This window comes from Apteryx rowi, unplaced genomic scaffold (assembly GCF_003343035.1).
Source record: "Apteryx rowi isolate R43461 unplaced genomic scaffold, aptRow1 scaffold_564, whole genome shotgun sequence".
Classification (NCBI taxonomy): domain Eukaryota; kingdom Metazoa; phylum Chordata; class Aves; order Apterygiformes; family Apterygidae; genus Apteryx; species Apteryx rowi.
This window is the reverse complement of record NW_020450832.1, coordinates 409,294-427,671: the sequence shown is the minus strand read 5'-3', so window position 1 is coordinate 427,671 and position 18,378 is coordinate 409,294. Positions and strand designations below refer to the sequence as shown.

General features: G+C 48.8%; 1 protein-coding gene across 1 annotated transcript in view; it reads left to right on the top strand.

Annotated features, from left to right (window-relative positions):
• Positions 1 to 16,510, top strand: part of ENDOV (endonuclease V) — a 17,450-nt gene extending 940 nt beyond the window's left edge. Inside the window, exons 2-9 of the mRNA XM_026082010.1 lie at positions 540 to 711; positions 1,867 to 2,001; positions 2,456 to 2,495; positions 2,841 to 2,953; positions 3,063 to 3,131; positions 3,794 to 3,922; positions 11,249 to 11,325; positions 12,431 to 16,510. Of these exons, the coding sequence (XP_025937795.1) occupies positions 540 to 711; positions 1,867 to 2,001; positions 2,456 to 2,495; positions 2,841 to 2,953; positions 3,063 to 3,131; positions 3,794 to 3,922; positions 11,249 to 11,325; positions 12,431 to 12,461 (766 nt within the window). The 3' untranslated portion in view covers positions 12,462 to 16,510. The remainder of the gene's footprint in view (positions 1 to 539; positions 712 to 1,866; positions 2,002 to 2,455; positions 2,496 to 2,840; positions 2,954 to 3,062; positions 3,132 to 3,793; positions 3,923 to 11,248; positions 11,326 to 12,430) is intronic.
• The last annotated feature ends 1,868 nt before the right edge of the window (positions 16,511 to 18,378 follow it).

Here is an 18,378-nt window from a genome sequence, read left to right as displayed (position 1 = left end):
GGTCCTCGGTACCGGGCCAGGCCCGGGGGGATTCTCCTCCCTTCCTCGGCACCGGACCACACTGGCAAGACTCTTCCCTTCCTGCCTGGTACCGGGCCAGGCCCAAGGGAGGCCCTCCTTCCTCCGCGGTCCCGGGCCGGGCCTGGCGGATCCCTCTCCTTCCCCGGTAGTGTGCGGCCTGTGTTTGCCTGCAGCCCTCCCAAGCGGGCTCCTGTTCGCCTGCAGCCTCCTGCAAATCCAGGGGCGCCGCGTCTCCCTGGCTCCCGTTTTCGGAGAAGGCCGAGGGTCCCCGCGACTTAACGAGGCCGCCTGAAAAGAGGCGCCTGGTGCTCTGCCCCCGTGGTTGGGGCCCGCGGGCTCTGTGCGTGTGTGGGTGTCGCGCGCCCGCGGGGCACAGCTTGGCCCCGGGCTCGTGCAGAAGCGGGGCCGTGGTCTTGCTGAGAGGCCGGCGGGCGATGCCCTGCCTGCTCGCAGCGCGAGGCGAGGGGCTGAGAAGGAAGGGGCCCTCTTTTAACTACGGCAGTATCGTCTTTCGCTAGAGAGCAGGCCCGGTTAAAGGCCGGCGTGATTGAGAAGGATACCGAGGAGTGGCAGAAAGATTCAAGTTTTGCAGGACTGGAGAGAGTAGGAGGCGTGGACTTATCTTACGTCAAGGGAGATGACACGAATGCCTGCGCTTCCCTTGTGGTTCTCAGCTACCCAGATCTTGAGGTAATGGCAAGTGAACACTTTCRCTCCTTAGGGTTGTGTGAGTTTTTTATAGAAAACTTTTGCTCAAAGGCTATTACCTACTTTATCTCTGCATCATAGGACATCAGTAAGTTATCACCTGTACATTCAACAAAACTTTCAACCATGTGTTCTGCAGGGAAGATAAATAGAGGAAAGAACAAGTGTAAGGATCTAGACAACTGCTCCTAATCGCAAGAGGTTCTTAGGAATTACAGGGAAGTTATAGGATATTGAAGAGTAGCTTCAGTATGTGTTAAAGTCAGTCAGGAGTAAATCAGAAAATGCAGTGATGAGATGTTGCCTGTGGACAGGCCCAAAAGACTTAAAATTATTAGATAAATATTGGAAATAATCAATTTCAGGTACTACCCAGAAAGAGACACAAAGGATCATTGTTAACGCTTATCAAGAGAGGAAATTAAAGCATTTGTAGCACTCATAAACAGCTGATGTCCTATTCGTGAGGTTTAGCTGGTAATCAACTAATAAGATGTAACTTACGCCTCTTCAAATCTGCCACRACTCCCACATCCCACAGTCTTTTAACTTGAAGTAATAAAGATATTTGATCCCTTTTCCAGTTTTCAAGCTGATATAAAAATTGTCATTAACTATAAAACCTATCACAAACAGGGAAACAGTTTGATATCAACCACTGGAATTTTTAAGAACTGACTTTCAGATCCTGCCCTGATTCTTGATTTGTCCTACATGGACATTTTTTGGCTAATATCCTGTCTCTCAGGCTTTCTTTTAGGATCCTCTCACCTGTTCCTACACAGAGGCAGATGTGCTTTGATAATGCTCTGACTGTGTGAACTTTGAGATCCCCCACTGTGTAGCTGGATAGCTGCCCTGACTTTTTTCAAGGACTTCACTCTTAAGCGGGGCATGGTAGGACACATCCAGCCCTTTTCTGTCAACAGCCTGGTATTCACCCCTTTCTCTAACTTAGACTGACACAACCCAGTGTTATTAGTTTTGTGGGAGAGATGCAAAAGCGGTAGAGTACTTTTACAAAGATGAGAGTGTAAGGGACATAAATACCAGGGAGATGCATCTGCAATTAAGATGCATCTGAACTAAGTAAGTGCTGGAGATCATTTTCTCTGTACTCTGCTCCTGTGGTCCTAGGTGCTGTACGAGGATTGCCAGATGGTTGCTGTGACAGCCCCGTACATAGCAGGATTCTTAGCCTTCCGAGAGGTCCCTTTCCTGGTGGAAGCAATTCAGAGACTTCAGCAGAAAGAGCCCAAGCTCAAACCTCAGGTGTGGCATGTTTCTTTATCCCAACCAGAGATGTCACGAAGGTTTAGAGTGCTGCTGAAAGATGACCCTCCCTCTGCTGAGGCTGCACCATCTAGCTGCTCTCCACTGGCAGGGCAGAAAGCTCAGTGTCGAAGTTGTACTGAAGCAGCTATTGCACTGTCTTTAGGGACCGGGAATGCTGATCCAAGACCAGCCAAGCATCCCTTGGCCATGAAAGTCCCATTCTGCATATAGCACCAATGACAAGCACTGCCAGTAACTAAGAGCTCATGCTACTGGGGCACTGGTTATTTAAAGTCAAACGTAAAAGAGAGCACACTGAGTGGAGACCCTTATACAGAGAAGTCAAAGGCTTGAAACATGGACCTCTCCTTCCTCATAGGGCCAGCATCACTGTTTGCTCATTGGAGTGTCTCTCGGCACAGAAAATAACTCTTTTTTTTGGCCTTTCCAGGTGCTGCTTGTAGATGGGAATGGCCTGCTCCATCACAGAGGTAGGACTTCACTGGAGAGCCCTGCTCTTCTGCGATCCCACGCTGTCACTTGAGATTCCTATTCTTGGGTGTCCTGCATCACATTAGAGAGCTTACTAAGTTCCAAAGATAAGCATGGAGGAAGGATGCTCAGTACTGAAGGGTTAATAACCTGAATTTTTGCCTGTTCCTCAAAGGTACTCATCAGGTTCTCTTGCAAATTCCTGATTCCTCAAAGGTGGCAATTTTTCTGTCCAGGAAACAGTTCCTCTTTATTGCAGGGCTGACTCATATGGCCCTGGCATTGATGCTGTAGCATTTTCAGAGGAACATGCAAATATTGCTTTTGTGCCTCCTTGTTGGCAGGATTTGGTGTGGCCTGCCACTTGGGGGTCCTGACAGATCTACCGTGCATTGGAGTGGCCAAGAACCTCTTGCAAGTGGATGGCTTGGCCAGGGATGAGCTGCACAGAGAGCAGGTTAGGCCAGACTGAGAATTCTTTCCACTCTTTAATATCCAAAGAGAATTGGGACAGCTACATAAAAGTACTTTCTAACCAGCTAAACTTCTGTGCTTTTATGCTCTAGATTCGTTCCCTGCAGATGGAAGGAGATGCGTGTCCCCTGACTGGCACTTCGGGGAAAGTCCTGGGCATGGTAAGCTGGGGGAGTTCCCTATCCACTTGGCCATCAATGAGTCTTCCAGCTTCATGTAACTGGAAGCATTGAAAAATGTTGTCTTTGTAGTAGGACTGTCTCAGTGACATCAGTTCAGAAAGACAAGGTCTCAGCAGGCTACCGGTAGCACTGATTTTCTCTTTCTGTCAGCTCAGGCATTCTKAGAAATTCCTAGAAAGGGGTGGCAATTCAGGTGTTAGGTATATTCATGTACATGGCTACGGCATGTGAGATGCCATGCCCCAGTAGCCATGAACCGCAGCCAAGGAAAGGTGCCAGTTCTGTAGCAKTTTCCCAGGATGCAAAATGGGAGCATATGTCTCAGAACAGTGCTGCACAAGAAGCGAGCAGATTTAAGAAATGTCCTTCCCTGGTGATATTTCAGCACAGTCTGCATTAGCAGATCTGCACACTACTTCCCAGAGCAGCGTGAAGCATTTGGGGAAGAGTCGCAGGGGTCCAAAAGGACAGACAGTCCCTGTGAGGAGATACTGGGAAGCAGAGGGTCAAGAAAGCTGGGACATACCAGATGCAGACCCATTCTGAAAGCGGGTTGGCTGGCTTATAATTCATCTGTCACTCTGTATTTGTTCAAAATAAGCCCCTTAAGTATTTGATCTTTCTGGTTTGTGAATGCACAGGTCCTGCGTAGCTACAACAACAGCTCTAAGCCCCTTTATATCTCTGTGGGCCATAGGGTGTGCCTGGAGACAGCTGTGCATCTAGTCAAGTCCTGCTGCAGGTACCGGATCCCGGAGCCCATCCGACAGGTACAAAAGCAGGGGGAACTGAGGAAGGAGAATGCAGGCCTGAAGTAGGGAAGCAGGCAAATAGGCAGTGGAGGGGGCATGACAGCCGTGGATACCAAGTCTGTGAGGATGTGTCAGGGCCTCAGCTGGCCATACTTCTGCAAGTGTAGCTATCCAGCTTCCTGGCCTGTTCTCTCCAGCCTGCCCTGTTGTTATTTATGTGGTAAAGCTCAAACTGATCCTTCCTTGCTCTTTGCTTCTCCCTCTGACGCAGTGCCCAGAAGCATACACAGCCCTCACTGCAGACCCAGCCTGACTGATTTCTCGGTTCCTCTCTGCGGGCAGCTTCTGTTATGCTGATGTTTATAATACAGAGGAGCTGGAAATGCAGTTTTCCTGGGCGCTGTGCGCCTAGCACAGACTGCAGTGCTGCTCCTCTGGGCTTTTCTTTGCTACTGCACTCCGCAAGGAGCTGCGGGCTCTGGGGCTACAGGCAGCCAGTAGGTGACAGCACTGGATTGCGTTCAGTGAACCGCAGCTGCCACCAGGGCTCTGCTTCAGACTAATTAAATCACAGCAGGGCTTGAGAAAAGGATCTGGAGAGTGTAAAGCCTCCGGGACTTCTAGCCTGACAAGTGCTTCCCTTCTCTCAGGGTCACCCTGCCATTATCGACTCAGGTGGGCCTGACCCACTGCGTGTTCAGACTAGGGCCTGTTCAGATGTCTCTGTTTGTAGCGTTGCCCTGGAACATGGAGTTCGCATTGCTACACCTCGGTGCTTGTCAGGTGTCTGGCCACCCTTGCTCTGCAGCTCCTCAGAGCAGCACTAAGAAGATCCTGCTGAAGGCTGTTACACAGTCTCCACAAACAGGAACTTCTCTTTGGTACTGCAGTGTTTTTTGAAAACAGAATATTGAGTCTGTAGTTATAAAGCAGACAAAAATCTAACATCTTAGAGAAAAACAATCCTTGGAATGTCCATATCAGAAAGTAGATTTTCTGATCTCATAAACCACTACCTGCCAGGCTTGAGCAGGCTGATAGATCTTCTTATGTAATCTCTTCCAGCAAGGGACAGATGCCTCAGCAGAGCTCTAAGCTAGCTCTGCAGTTTGGCATGTTCAGAAGAAAGGGGAAAAACATTCCTTTGGAAACAAAAAGGTGTCTTGCAGCTTTCCATTACCTTCATTTTATTTCCAGCTCACTACAGCAGTTATCTATGATCTAAGATTCTTCCAATCCTCTAGCTACAACCCTTATCTAAAGTGATGGAATGGATCATGGCCACTTTCCTTACAGAGAGATTTGAGATCCAGAAAAGAGTGCGTTTAATGTAGAGATAGAGGAATGGCRTGGGATAAGGACACTTAAACCTTTTCATAGGATAGATTCACCTAATCGGAAAAAAGATCTGCTAAAATRTAGGCACTCATGCCAATTCAGAACAGGCTTCTCCCCATCACGCTTCCTCTGTGTGGTAACTATGATAAGTGCTTTCATGAAACAGTTAAAAAAATTTCCAAAAACAATTTTTTTTTTTTACTTTTTTGGGTGCAACATAATGGGAGCGTGTGGCATTTTGCAAGTGGCCCTATAGAATCCATCACTGTTCCACAGACTGCAGTGTAGAATTTATGGACCTAAGGGAATCAAAGGAGGAATTGGATGAAAATGAACAAAAGGTGAGATCTGTCAGATCTTGACATGGCRCAGTGCTGGAAGCCTCAGATCTTGGGCACCTAAAACTGGAATTAGGAAGTAGAATGCTGCAGTGGGTCCTGTCCTGGGTGACTTGGCCTCTTTGCTATGGCATGTCCCTGGGTCAGGTTTGCAGACCTGATGGGTGATGTGCTCACRGCATTCCCAGTGTCCAGTGAAAGACTTCTGCTTACTTTGAAAGTTCTGGTATACTACTCCAAAGACAGCTCAGCTGCTGATACCTTCTTCAGGTTGTGATTATGGCTTAYATAAAGGCAATACTATGCTGCAGGATATGTAGTGCTGTGCAGCTGTTGTGGGAACTTAAACCTGCTTTCCTAGAGGAATGGCTGGCCAGTCTGTATAGGKCATGCTGTGCTTCCTGGGCATGAAACAGTATCTAGGCAGTGGTCAGAAGTGATTTGATTTGACCCATGATATATAYGGTCATGCTGCCAAAGGAACTGTGACTTGGAGGCAGGTGGGAGAAGTGATCTTTCAGAGAAAGCAGAGGGAAGTTCATTATTAGTTACAGTAAGTATTTACTTCCTATATAAGCCTTATTCCATGTGAAACTGCAAGRCTTAGGTAGGAGAATTTTGCTTGCAGAGGGGTGGTCTTCCCACTCAGCCAACTTGTCAAATTTTGAGGATCCTCTGCAGAGATTTGGTCTTTTAGAACTACCCAGACAGAGGGATTGAGGTAGGCAAGAGCTGTCATCCCAGCCTCATAAGCAAAACATTCAAACTGGAACAAAACCAAGCCCTTCTGAGAGCAGCTGCCCTTACTTCTGGCAGAAGTCAAAACCTGGCTCCATTGTTTGCCCATGCTCTAAGCCTRCTCAGACCCAGGATTCCCATGTACAGCGTGAGTAACAGAAGCTTTTAACACTCTCCAGCTGACAAGGATTGCAGTGGGACTGATTCTTCTACTTCTGCTGTTTCAACTTCCTGGTTGGCTGCACGCCAGGCTCCTGCTCACTTGATRCTCTTAGCTCCAGCTGGCATCTTGCCCAGCTGGTTCCTGCTGGCTCAGGATGTTGCTGTTGGGGCAGTCTGATGTCGCTCTAGCCCACCAAGAAGGACAGAAGTAGGCCTGCCCAGAACTGTGAATTTCTGCAGGTCACTTTACATGAAGTATTAAACRCTTATCCAGCCGAGAACTGAAAAACAAGCCATCATCTCTACCCTGTGTGTAAATAGCTCATGCTGCCAGCAGGGAAATCAGTAGCTGATGTCCTGAAACTCTTAAGGCCTTGAGATGTAGCCCCCCACTACAAGCTTGCTGTGTATACAGGGTTGACCAGTGCCCCCTCATAAAATAGGCAAAGCAACAATTCCAGACCCTAATGCCAGCACTAGTCCCCTCTGAAAATAGAAGCAATCTGTGAGGATTATTACGGGACAGTTATCCATCTTATTGATTAGCCTCTTGGTTAATACGCTGGGTTAAGCTGTCTCTCAGCACTGTGTTAGGAGTGAGGACTGGCCAGTAACTTGCCACCTAATCAAGCATTAGCTTATGTTATCAGCAGAACTTGGATTGGGATTTTTCTTCCCTAGAAAAATAGTTTGTAGATCTGACCCTTGCTACCTTGGTCTCCCAGTAGGGACTTTATTGAACAACCTCTTTCCCTTGTTATAAAATACATCACGTAATCTCTTATCCTGAAGAGTGATCAAAGTTATTTGTCAGTTCAGTTATGAAACTGTCCAATTATAGAGAGAAGGGAAAAAAATCTCCCAAACAAACCACCCCTTATGTAAGTATTTTTCATTCTCTAGCTTGCAGAATTATTAAGCAGTTATGGAGCTGCATTTCCAGCAGTGAGCAGACAGAGCCTCCACCTGAGAGGCCTGACTGGAAGCTGGCAGGGACGGAAAGAAGATGGTGGGGAGCTTGTTGAGGTAGGGGGGAGACTCTTCAGAAGCAGAATAATGGTGAGAGTTGCAAATGCTTCAAGGACAGCCACCAGGGATGTATTAACCTGCTTTACTAAAGCACAGGAGCTTTTCTGAAATGTCGCCCTGTAGCAGTGTTTTTGAGAAAGGAAGTTTCTGGGAAAGAAAAACTTTGAGAGAMTGTAAAGAACTGCCAGTGCTGGAAGTTAGCCTAGAGACCAGGATCTGTGTGTTTGTGAAAGCATCCAAGAGTCATAGGCTAATATGGTACAGCACTGGAAAGCGGACCAATAACACTTCTGGGGAACAAGAATATCAAATAAGWGTCCAGCAACACTTTCTGTAGCTCTGGGGATTTCTGTTGGTGTTCTCCTAGTCCAGTTCTGACCACATGCTATCCTGTATTGCTGGAGACTGAACACTCAGGCCTGAGCTTAATTGAAGCTCCTGGGCCCATGGGTAGAGGGTGCAGGTGGAGGCCTCAGGAGAGGCTGGTCAGGGCCATTAAGACCTATTTGTGCATTTAAGGCCCTGATAGGCCTTCGTTGGGGGGGGGGGGGGGCAATTCTCTACTCGTATAAAGTTAGGAACAAGGTAGTAATTCCCTGTTTGCTTGCCCTGACTCAGAAGGGCTCATATCACAGGAGAGCAAATCAGAAGAGGAAGGGAAGACCTGGACACTTTCATGAAGAGGGATTTGATGAAGTCTAGCAATGGCTCTGAGCTCAATTTGAAGCAAGAGGAGGGCAGTAAACCATGAATGTGGTTAAATCTCAGCCTTAATCTTTTTGATTTTTGGCCCTAGCAGGGATTCCACTGGAAAGTAAAGCCCAGGGGCCTTAGCACTGATACGGCCTGGCATGTAAGCATGCTTCTGTTGTTTTGCTTGGCAGCCTTGCTCTTGTACTCATACATAGGACAATGTGAAAGGTATGTCTTTCAGTCATTTGCCTTGCAAGTGCTGCCAAGAAGGGATAGAGCCAAGGATGTGCTTGTGTCTTGTCTCTGTTTGCTTTTATTGGATGTTTTTACCTGCTTTAGCTGCATAATTACCATCACACAGCCAGCCTGCAAGGCACATAGGCAGGATGAGCCAAGCTCTTGCCTAGGGGAAAGGATATGCAGCAGACTAGTGGTGGGCTTCTCCATCTGTTGCTGCATCATGCAACTGCTGGAACAGAAGAAGTAAAGGGATGGGTACAGGGATGGGTCCAAGAATGGGCAATACCAGCTTCTCTCTTTTCATCTCATATCATCTTGAGAACTGTCCTGTTTGCTGGATCCCCATCTTCCCAAGCTCTTCACAGCCCTCTCCATAGCCTTGTTTCCCCTCCTAATTTACAGTCTTCAGTGGAGGGGAGAATCCTGTTTCTCAGCTGAGTAGCCATCACCAAAGCTAATTGTTTGGGAACATCAGTATCATAGCTGTAACAACCATGGATGATCTCAGAGTGCTCTGAGCATGGAGGCTGCAGCCTGCACCTGATTGCAGCACCAGTGGGAGTCCCAGTTAGCCTAGTTCTTGAATACTGCTCCTATTTTGCTGACTGTACAGTGAAGGCTATCACAGCAGAGTCTGTAGGGCACTTTTTCTTCTCAGTCATTTCTGTCACTCCTCAGTCCTCCCTGCTTCAGGGCAGCTAAGCTTCACTGTGGTCTGTAAATGTGATGAGTATTTCCTTGGTCTGCCAGAGCAGGTGAAGTTCTTGGGCTGGTAGCAACTTCACCTGCAAGTCCAGAGGTGGGCAGCGGCATCTCATCCCTTGCCTCATTCTCTGGCTTTCTTTGCCATGTTGATGGGTCTCCCCAGGCATATCCCTCTCAAAGGAGTTGTTAGCTAATCCAGTAGGAATGAGACGCTGAGTCTCAGCACACTGCCTCATGCACAGGTGCCAGTGTCTCTAAACCAGAATTGCTTCTGGCACCAGTGAGCCCTTGTAGCACATTTTCAGGAAGAAGCCCACAATTAGCTGCATTTCTCTTCAGTTTGGAGGTACATTGTTGATGGGATCAGTCTGTGTGAAGCTTGCTCAAGTGCTGTCGAGGTCCGAACCCTCTTGGCCAGAACTGGACAAACATTTAAGAGTGGTTACAGCTGATTCATGCAGTGGAGCAACTAGGAACACCAAGATGCAGTGTCTGCGTAATGAGCTCTGTCACCCCTTTGAGAGGCTTCCAGCAGCAGATTGACTGTTACCAGGGTGACTGACTCACATTGGAGCAGTCCTCCCACCGGGAATGGCAGGTAGGGAGCAAGCTCTAGCACAAGTAGGGTTCAGGGTCTAGAGATGGCAAATGCTGCAGCTCTGCAGCATTCTGCTGCCCCAGGACAAATCAATAAAATGCTCCAATATTTCCCCACCTTTTGAGGAGGGATCTATGAGCCGCTGCCTGGTGTTAAATTGCCTTGCAACACTGCAGAGGTCTGCTCTCACATCCATACGGTTATGGCACTCCAACAACTTTCTGGGGGCTAGGGGACATCCTTTTGTACACTGGTGTAAGCTGAAGGTCTTTGCTTTACCACTCTTAAAAGCTCTCTGGGACATCTCAGCAGAAACCTCCTCCACTCATCCCTGACTCCATGTGATCCATTTATGGAGTGTCGAGGGTGGTTGAGCAGTTCCTGTTGGTTTGGTGGGAGGACTGATTTACTTTGGGGGATATTTCCTCTCCTCAAGGTTCTAACAAGTCTGTTCCATCTCTCTTGTTACTCATCAGACAGTGGGCTTGGACTCCAGGTCCTGAGCAATTGCTGGAAAAGGCCCATGGAGGGGCCTGGCTACTCATTACACTTTCCCAGATTGCACTTGGGGGTGCCTGCATGCGCAAGAAGTCATCTGGGTCAATTCAAAAGACGGAGGCACTAGACCTTTCTCAGACTTCCAGCTCTTCTCCAGCCTGGCTCTACTGCCAGGTTTCATGAAATGGGGGGGGTTGCAGCTCTGGCTGAGAAACAAAGCACAATGGCAAAGCAGTCCATCACCTCAGCAGTTCTCGCTTTGCCACTGGCCACCTCTTCTTGCTTAGCCTCTGGAAGTCCTTGCTGGCCTGTCACATCCCTGAACCATTTGGAGGTCGTCTTAGGAGCTGTTCAGTGTAGGTGCAAGGTAAGAGAGGCTGTTGTAGTTCTCAGCCTGGCAAGGATTCCAGCTGGGTCAGTGTTTGCTGTGAAAAGACTCGCCAAATTGCAATGTGTGCTGGAAGTCTGTGTTAATTCATCCTTCAGGTATTGTAGAGACCTTTGGAGAAGGCTGGCTGCACTCATCTGAGCTGCTACAAGGATTTGCTGAATAAGCCCAGTCTGCTTCCTAGTCTGGCTGTTCATCCTGCAGTACTTGGGGGAAGCCAAGGCTGAGCGAGCCTGCAGCGCTGCTTGGCACRAACTGTCTGTGCCCACTGTCTCCTCTGTGCTCAGCATCAGCTCCTTGTTCCTATGAAAAGTGAAGGGGCAGACAGCCAGGATTCAGAGGACATCATTTCTGCTTCTGAAATGAGCCCTCATCAGGGCTGTTTAGTCCAGGACCCTTTATTTCTTCATTTTAAGTCTTCGGTCTCCTGACCAGCTTGCAGTGGGACACAGAGACCAAACAAGAAAAGAAACACAGGTTTCTCTTTGCAAGGCAGTTGTACTAGGGCTATTTGTGATGTACCGGCTTGGGGGTGTGCGGGGGCTTACTAAGATAACTAAGGGGACACCAAGCAGGCTGATCAGTCCCTTGWCATCTGTCTTCCTCCTTAATTCCAGGCTGATATTAGATCGAGGGAGTATATTCGGAAGCAGCCGAGTTCACCGCTGGAGGTCATATCTTCTGGACCAAAGAGGTAGGTGTGTGGGCAGCTCAAGCAAATGCCTGTCCACAGGGGATCTGCTCATGTAATGATCTTCAGTAATGGCATTAAAGGGACAGCCAGGGTAACAAGGTGAGCTCAAGTGACATCGGGGCACATGGTGCCCCCCTGAAGGGTGATTTCTGGTGGTTGTAGCCATGCCACTTTACGTTTCTTCCAAAGAGCACAGTATCCTAGGCTGGGGAAGGTCACTGGGGATTTGGACTGTTTCCGGTCCCTGTGATAAGCAAAGCACTAAAGCCCACAGGTGTGACGTAAGGGTGAACAGAAATATCCTGCAAGGAGTTGTTTTCTGTCCACAGAAAACAAGGAGAGGGTCAAACTACCCCACTCTTACATAATGTGGGATAACAACTGCTCTGTTACACCAGTGTAAATCCATAACAAGTCCACAGCCGCAGAGGAGTTACWTGTGTCATGGTTACACTGCCTTTCCAGCATGATTCATGGCAGTTCATTGTTGGGTTCTGTCAGACCCCCAAAGATACCATGTTGTACAGATACCAAATACAACTGCCTAAAGAGCTGTCGTGGACAAAGTGTCAAGACTCAAAGCCCAGTCAGCTCTGAGGGTCATACTGGACCAGAAAGTGAAAAGTGAAGGTTGCTCATGGCAGTAATGAGGGATTACTTATGCTGAGTAGAGGCAGCTCTTATGGATTCCTTAGGACACGCGGACAATGCAACTTAATGTGCTCTGCTCACCTCCTCTATTTGAATCATGCAGCCACAAGCAAAAGATCAGGCTTTTCTTACTCTTGGAGTGACTTGTACAGCTGCACAGTCCAGCCAGTCTATGGGGGTAGCACTGTGCAATGCCAGGCTGGGTGCCCTCCATTTGTGCTAGTGCTTCATCCTGACCTCTGACACCTTCTAGCTATTGCAGATGCTAAAGCTCACACAAAGGCTGGCTGGTTTGGAGGCTGGGAATTGAACAGAAACATGAAACTCRTTCCATTTACAACTATATTTCCCAAAACCTGTGTATCCTAGCCCCTTGTTCCCTGGGTGACAGTTATTTGGTCTTTTTGGCTTCTGCTTTTTTAAGTCTATCATCCTTCCTTGTTCTTYTTCCTAGGCAAGAAAAGGAGACTGAGCCCGATCACTAATCTGATGCCAGAAGAAACCGCAGGGCCCCTGTACACGGAATCCTCTCCTCCACCAAGCGCGTGGGTCTGTAAAGTGCAACAGCCAAGTGCCGTGCCTGGGAAGCCCACTCCTGAGCAGTGCAGGGCCACGTCAGTCAGGACGATGCCAGCCACTATGTGGGGTTCTGGTGGGCAGGCAAACCAGCCTCTGTTCAAGGGTAATGTCTAGAGCCTATTTGTATGGTTGATTTTTAAACAAGCACTGTAAAAGCATGTCTTGTAAATTTGCTACAACTTAAGTATTTGGGCAATTGCAGGAAGTGATTTATGAAAAGAGCCTGGGGCACTTAACATGGTTATAAACCTTTGGCTCCCACCCTCTGTGACACAGAGCCTTCTCTTGTCATTTTTGGAATTTCTTCCACCCAGTCCCTTCAGCCTGTGCTCTCACGCTCACTTTACACATCTCCGGGGAACAGAAGCCCAGTATGCAGCTCCGGCTGGTCCTGACAGACGGGCAGAGGACTCTGTGTTTCAGGTGGGCGTGTGATTCACGAGGGAGGGGACGGAGCCAACAGTCTGCTGCATATTTTGGAAGAGGCTTGGTTGTCTGAGCTCCAGTACCTGAGTAGCTTTCTGTCTATTTGGTGTCAATGGGTTCTACCTGCCTGCTGCCTTTGTGCCATGCAGCAGCTACCAGACCTTAGTGGCTGTATGTAAGTCATCATTTGTGCTGGGCACATGGTGCCCCGGTGTTGCTGGTCTTGGTGGGAACTTACTCTGGATTGCTGCTGAAGCAAAATTCACGTACAAGGGCATTATGATGCATAGATTTGCTTGGTATATTGTTATTGTGACCCTTTCTGCCGTGACTGAACTAGAGGGGTCACAATGCAGATCAGCTCTTCCTGAGGAAAAGGTCAGGGGAAAGGAAAATTTCCCATCAAGGGGAATGGGGAGGGAGCGCCTCACTCATACACCATCAGTCAAGATGGACAGATCCCCAGCCTGACGTTTTGCAGTCTGAGTGGACTGTGAGCACTGGTGTCAGGTCAGTAGGGAAGCTCTCTGGGACTAGCATGTTTGGATCAACATCCCTCGGTTAAGAAGTCTGTGAACCTTTGCATTAACAGCAGAGCACAGAACAAACAGTTTCTATCCCTGAATCAATACAGCTAGTCTAGTTCAGTCTTTTTAGTCTAGTCTTTTTCCTCTCTGAAGAGGAGAAAGAATGTTTTCCTGGTGATTGCAGAAAGGTGTTCAGGCTCAGGACTCCTGTGGTCTATTTTAAACGCTGCCAGGCACTTCATCTTTGCATAAATTTATCTTATGGCTTTTGTTGTTCTTTTTGCACATAAGTCTCAGTAGTGCTTGGACATAGAGGACATTCAGCCTTTTCTACATGGCTATGCAACATCTGATAGATCAGAGTCTGGGTTCATTCATCCTTGAAGCACTACACCCCTGAAACCCAGGTAAGAAAAAAGGAAGGAATTTACTAACTCTTGGCATCCCCCAGGGCCCACTTTGGGGAACTTTGTTGGTACAGTTCTCTGGAGTATTAAAAAGCAGGATTGGCAGCAGTCAGTCCCTGGCAGGGTTCTCTCCCTCCCCCCAAAACTTGCCGATTAATATGTTTTAAAAAACAAAGCCACTAGTGGCTTTAGTTTTCAGATCCTCTGAGAAGGAGTGTGCAGTCTCCTGGGAAGCCTCAAAGCCATGTTCACTTGGGGATTTGTTACGTGGGTGAACAGAGACCGGGAAGGAAAGAAAGTCGGAGTGAAGCTGTGCTCCTTTGATCCCTGTGAGATCAGCGAGGGGCTGCCTAGCAGGGAAGGGTAGGAGGAGGCATTTGATTTTGCATCTGACCCCTGCTTTTSGCAGGGGAGAAGGGGCGGGGGAGCTGGTAGGCAATCCTCCCAGGCCAAGGAGAAGCAGAGGGCATCGTTCTTGTTTCACTCCCAATGGCACAGACACAGTGCCTGTTCTGACACTGCCACGTCCCCTGTCTCGAGGGAACAGCTTGGAGACAGAGCCTCCTGAAAAGCAGCCCAGTGACAGCTCTGCTTGAACACGCACTCTGGGACTAGCCTCCCCCACTGCCTCCTCCTTGCTCATCCTCCGCTGAACAAACTGTGAAAAGACCCAGAGCTGTCATGGAGCCAACAAAAGCTAAAGGCCGTGCAGCTGGCCAAAGCCACCTGTGCTCTATTAATGCTAGCCAAAACATCATTTCCCAAGCTCCCAGGTGAGATGGGCATGGGAAGGGGGAGGAAACCTGGCAATGAATGACTCATAGCTGGCGTGGATAGGGAGGAGAGCAGCAGCAGCACCGTTCTTCTGACGAAGGGGAATTAGCAGTGTAATTAGCAGCAGTGGACTGCTCTCCYTGCAACAGCAAAGTCAATCTGGCTTAACTAGGAAGCACTTGCTGTGCACAAACGTCTGCTGGAGGTGGGCACCCAACACACCCAAGCTAAAACCGCTTCCTCCGTTTCCTTCCTTGGCACACTTCTGTGCGCCTCTCAGGTCTGTGGCAGTGCAAATACAGTCAACACCCTTTCTGCAAAAACAATTGGACTTGGGGTGAGTCCTGCAGGCCCCCCTATAACTAGTAGGTTTAGATTAATATAGAGAATGTTAACTACTAAGTTCTTACTAGAAGGAATTGACCTGAGACCTTTCCCAAGTCTTTACATAAGCCACTAGACAGCTGTCCACAGTTAACAGTTCATTCATTTCTCATTCCCATTGCATGTGGAGCAGCAGCCTTGCTTAACCACAAGGACAGAGCCCTCTAAAGTGTATAATAGATTTAGGCACATATTGGGAATCGGGGTACTGCTAGTTCCCAAATCTCATCAGCAGAACACCAAAGAAATATTTTGATCCTGCTTTTCTGGGTCTGTTCCTGAACTTTGCTGATGCAGGAAGCACTCTGCCTGTGCTGGGGCACTGCAAAACTTGGAATCAGCAAAGGTTTCTCCCTGATTCTCTATTACACCACTTTCATTGCACATTTATCTCTGTGATGCTGAAGCTCCTCATTCAAATCAGCTGTGCCAGTGCCCATTAGAAGGGACCCACCAGGGAGCTGAGAGTGCTGCTGAGGTGGGAGCAGCTGACCCTTGGTATAAGAGCTGCTCCATTAGAAAATTTGTCCCTTCAGCAAGGGGGGACTGCAGCTCTTACCGACCTGGCTACATAWCTAAAGGAGGTGAGTGTCTGCAGTTTTAAGCTCTTCTGATGCTTTGATGATTTCATGTGTGTTTCTGGTTGGTGTTCAGGGATGCGAGGGTCGATGATGTGGCTGTTGGTAGCAGTTCTGCAGTGGAGAAAGATATGAGTTGGGCTATGCTGAGCCCAGYTTCTCGATAGGGATGTGAGGCACTTGCTGTTGTAGGCCTGTAACTGAAGGCTGTCTCTGGATGCACTCCTGATTTTCTAGTATGCCTAAAGCCTGTGTAGTCCCCCTGCTAGATAGCTAAGGCTGCTGCTGTCTCAAGCTGATCTGTGCACTGTGCCCTGCCCTGCTGCAGGGGAGATGGCTTTGCCTGGAGCGGGGAAGTTGGAGGGGGAAAAAAAGTCTGAAGGAATTGGCATGTTCTGCTCCCCCAGACATCACTGCCTGCAGCTGAGCTTGCTCTGAGTTAACAGACTTGCCTCACTACTCCTCTTTCACAGGTGTAAGCTCCCTGAAATCAGACTACTTTGGATTAAAGTCACCTTTATGGGATTTGAGGGAGGAGGTTGGTAGGGCAACATTGCCTTGGTGGTAAGATGTCGCGGAGCTCTCTGAAGATCCGGTGAAGTGAGAGGTTGCTGGAGCTGTGGGCTCTGTGCATGTTTGGTTTTGTTATTTACCTGCATTGTGCGATGTTGTCTTGGCTGCCAAACCTGGGAAGACAGTTAAACAAATTGACTAATCGCTGTGTTTGGTGTCTACTTGTGGCTGTGTGAACACAATAAGGGATTAACTTGGTCTTTATCTAATTGGTTTATAAACCAGGGAAGGGAAAATTGTTTTGTAATGCATGAGACCTTCTCTTAATAGAAACACAGAGCCTAGAGCTTGTGCGTCCTTTCTGAGTAAACTCGTACATGTCTCTTCCTCTTTAACTCCCCGTTGGCTGGAAATCAGCTTTTCTGGGTGTGATATATTTATTCTCCTGTTCCTGATGATTTATTGCCAACTTGTTATAAAGCCTGGTCTTCTGTCATCACCAAGGATACTCTTCTTGTTAACATTTCCATCAGTAACTGTTGAGGAGTCTCTTAGTGGGTCTCATTGCTTGGTAATTTCTCAGCGCTGTCGGTGACCGGGGCATGGGGCTGGAGCCACCAGACAGCAGCGGCCATGCGTACCGTGTACGGCGAAGCATAGCCCTGGCTTTTAAAACATGAGTATGGCCACGGAGAGACACCTCTCGCATAGCAAGCAAGGACTGTGAGCCGGGGCAGGATTGTTCAGCAGAGCTGTTAGTTAAATATAAGTAAGGAAGGGCTGGCAAAAATCTGGGACTTGAGTGGGAAGAAGGGAAGTAGAATGGAGCAAAACTGGAGGAGGAGGATGAGGGGCAGAAAAGGGAAAGAGGAGATGGGGTCCATTTTGTGCTGGGGGGGTTTTGTGGGGGGGGGGGAGGGTTCGGGGTGTGTGTGTGTGTGTTTAGGAGAGAGAAGGTTGTTGGGATGGTTCTCTAACTTCTCAGTACAGTAAAATACTGTAACCATGATACAGCCCTTGCCCCCCTGTTCTGTGCGCCTGGAATATGGATGAAGGTTGGCGACCTTTGATTAAACCAGTCTGTCACCTCTGCGCTCAGCTGCCGCGGGGGGTCTGGGATGGGGCTGCAGCGCCCGTGTCACTCGCGTCTCCCCATCCGGCGCTGCCATTCAGCGCGCTGCGCCGCTGGGATGTGCCACGCTGTTCTGGGTTTCCTGCCTCCCTGCTGTGCTCTCTGAGAGCAATGTGGCACCTAGACAGCTCTGCAAAATGGTTGCTGTTGGAGCTGTTGGGGGTGCGGAGCCTGCCTAATCCCTCCCCTGCGTGAGAACATGTTGCTGGGAGGGGATGTGCGACTCGGGAAGCTTTAAGGAACTGCCTGTTCCTGGACCCGCCTGGATCTGCCTGGGCTGCTCAGCCTCCCATGCACAGCATCTGTGTGCAGGACACGTGGCCGGGGGCTTCCAGAGCCACCACATGGAGGGGAGGCTGCGTCCTCCCCCGGGGCTCCCTACCCACGGCCTGGGAGCAGATTCCTTCAGCTGGAAAGCTGGTAATTAAAGCAGAGACTGTTCCTCAGCTTCACTAGTGGGGAAGCTGGAGGGAGCTGGTCGCCCTGCTGGGATGCGCGTGTTGGAGTGCTCTTCCTGGCTGTTGTGCCTTAGGCTCATCATCCGGTTTAATTAAACCAGAGCAGCCTCCATGCAGAGCCTCTTCACTGCAAACCTGGCTTCTGCAGGTCAAGCTCAGCCCTGCATGCAGTTAAACAGATTTCGATCTGCTTCTAAGAGCTTCTCTGCATAAAGTTGGGCTGGCATAACTAAACCAAAAATCATTCTCCATGTGAAAAGACCCTGCTTGAGGTATCGGTGCCACCCTTCCAGATAGGAGCCTTCTCACCTGCCTTCTAGAGCTTCTATGGCTACTGTCACTTTACAGCCTTCTTTGCCCTCTGAGGCTATGAAGAGAAATGGAAGATTTGTGCTGGTCAAATTCTGAATAGTTCGTTCTGCAGCAGACTCTCCGGACACGTTTCCTCTTCCTTTCCTGATCTRTAGATGGCCACAAAAAATGTAGACCTCTCCACTGACACTGCTTACCTGAGGTCCCTTGATAAGGAAGAGAAGATGCTTTAGGATGCCAGTCGCTATATTTCTCCTCTGAGGGAATCTAGATGAGTAACTCAGTCACAGATGTCTAAAGCTGGGTGAGAAG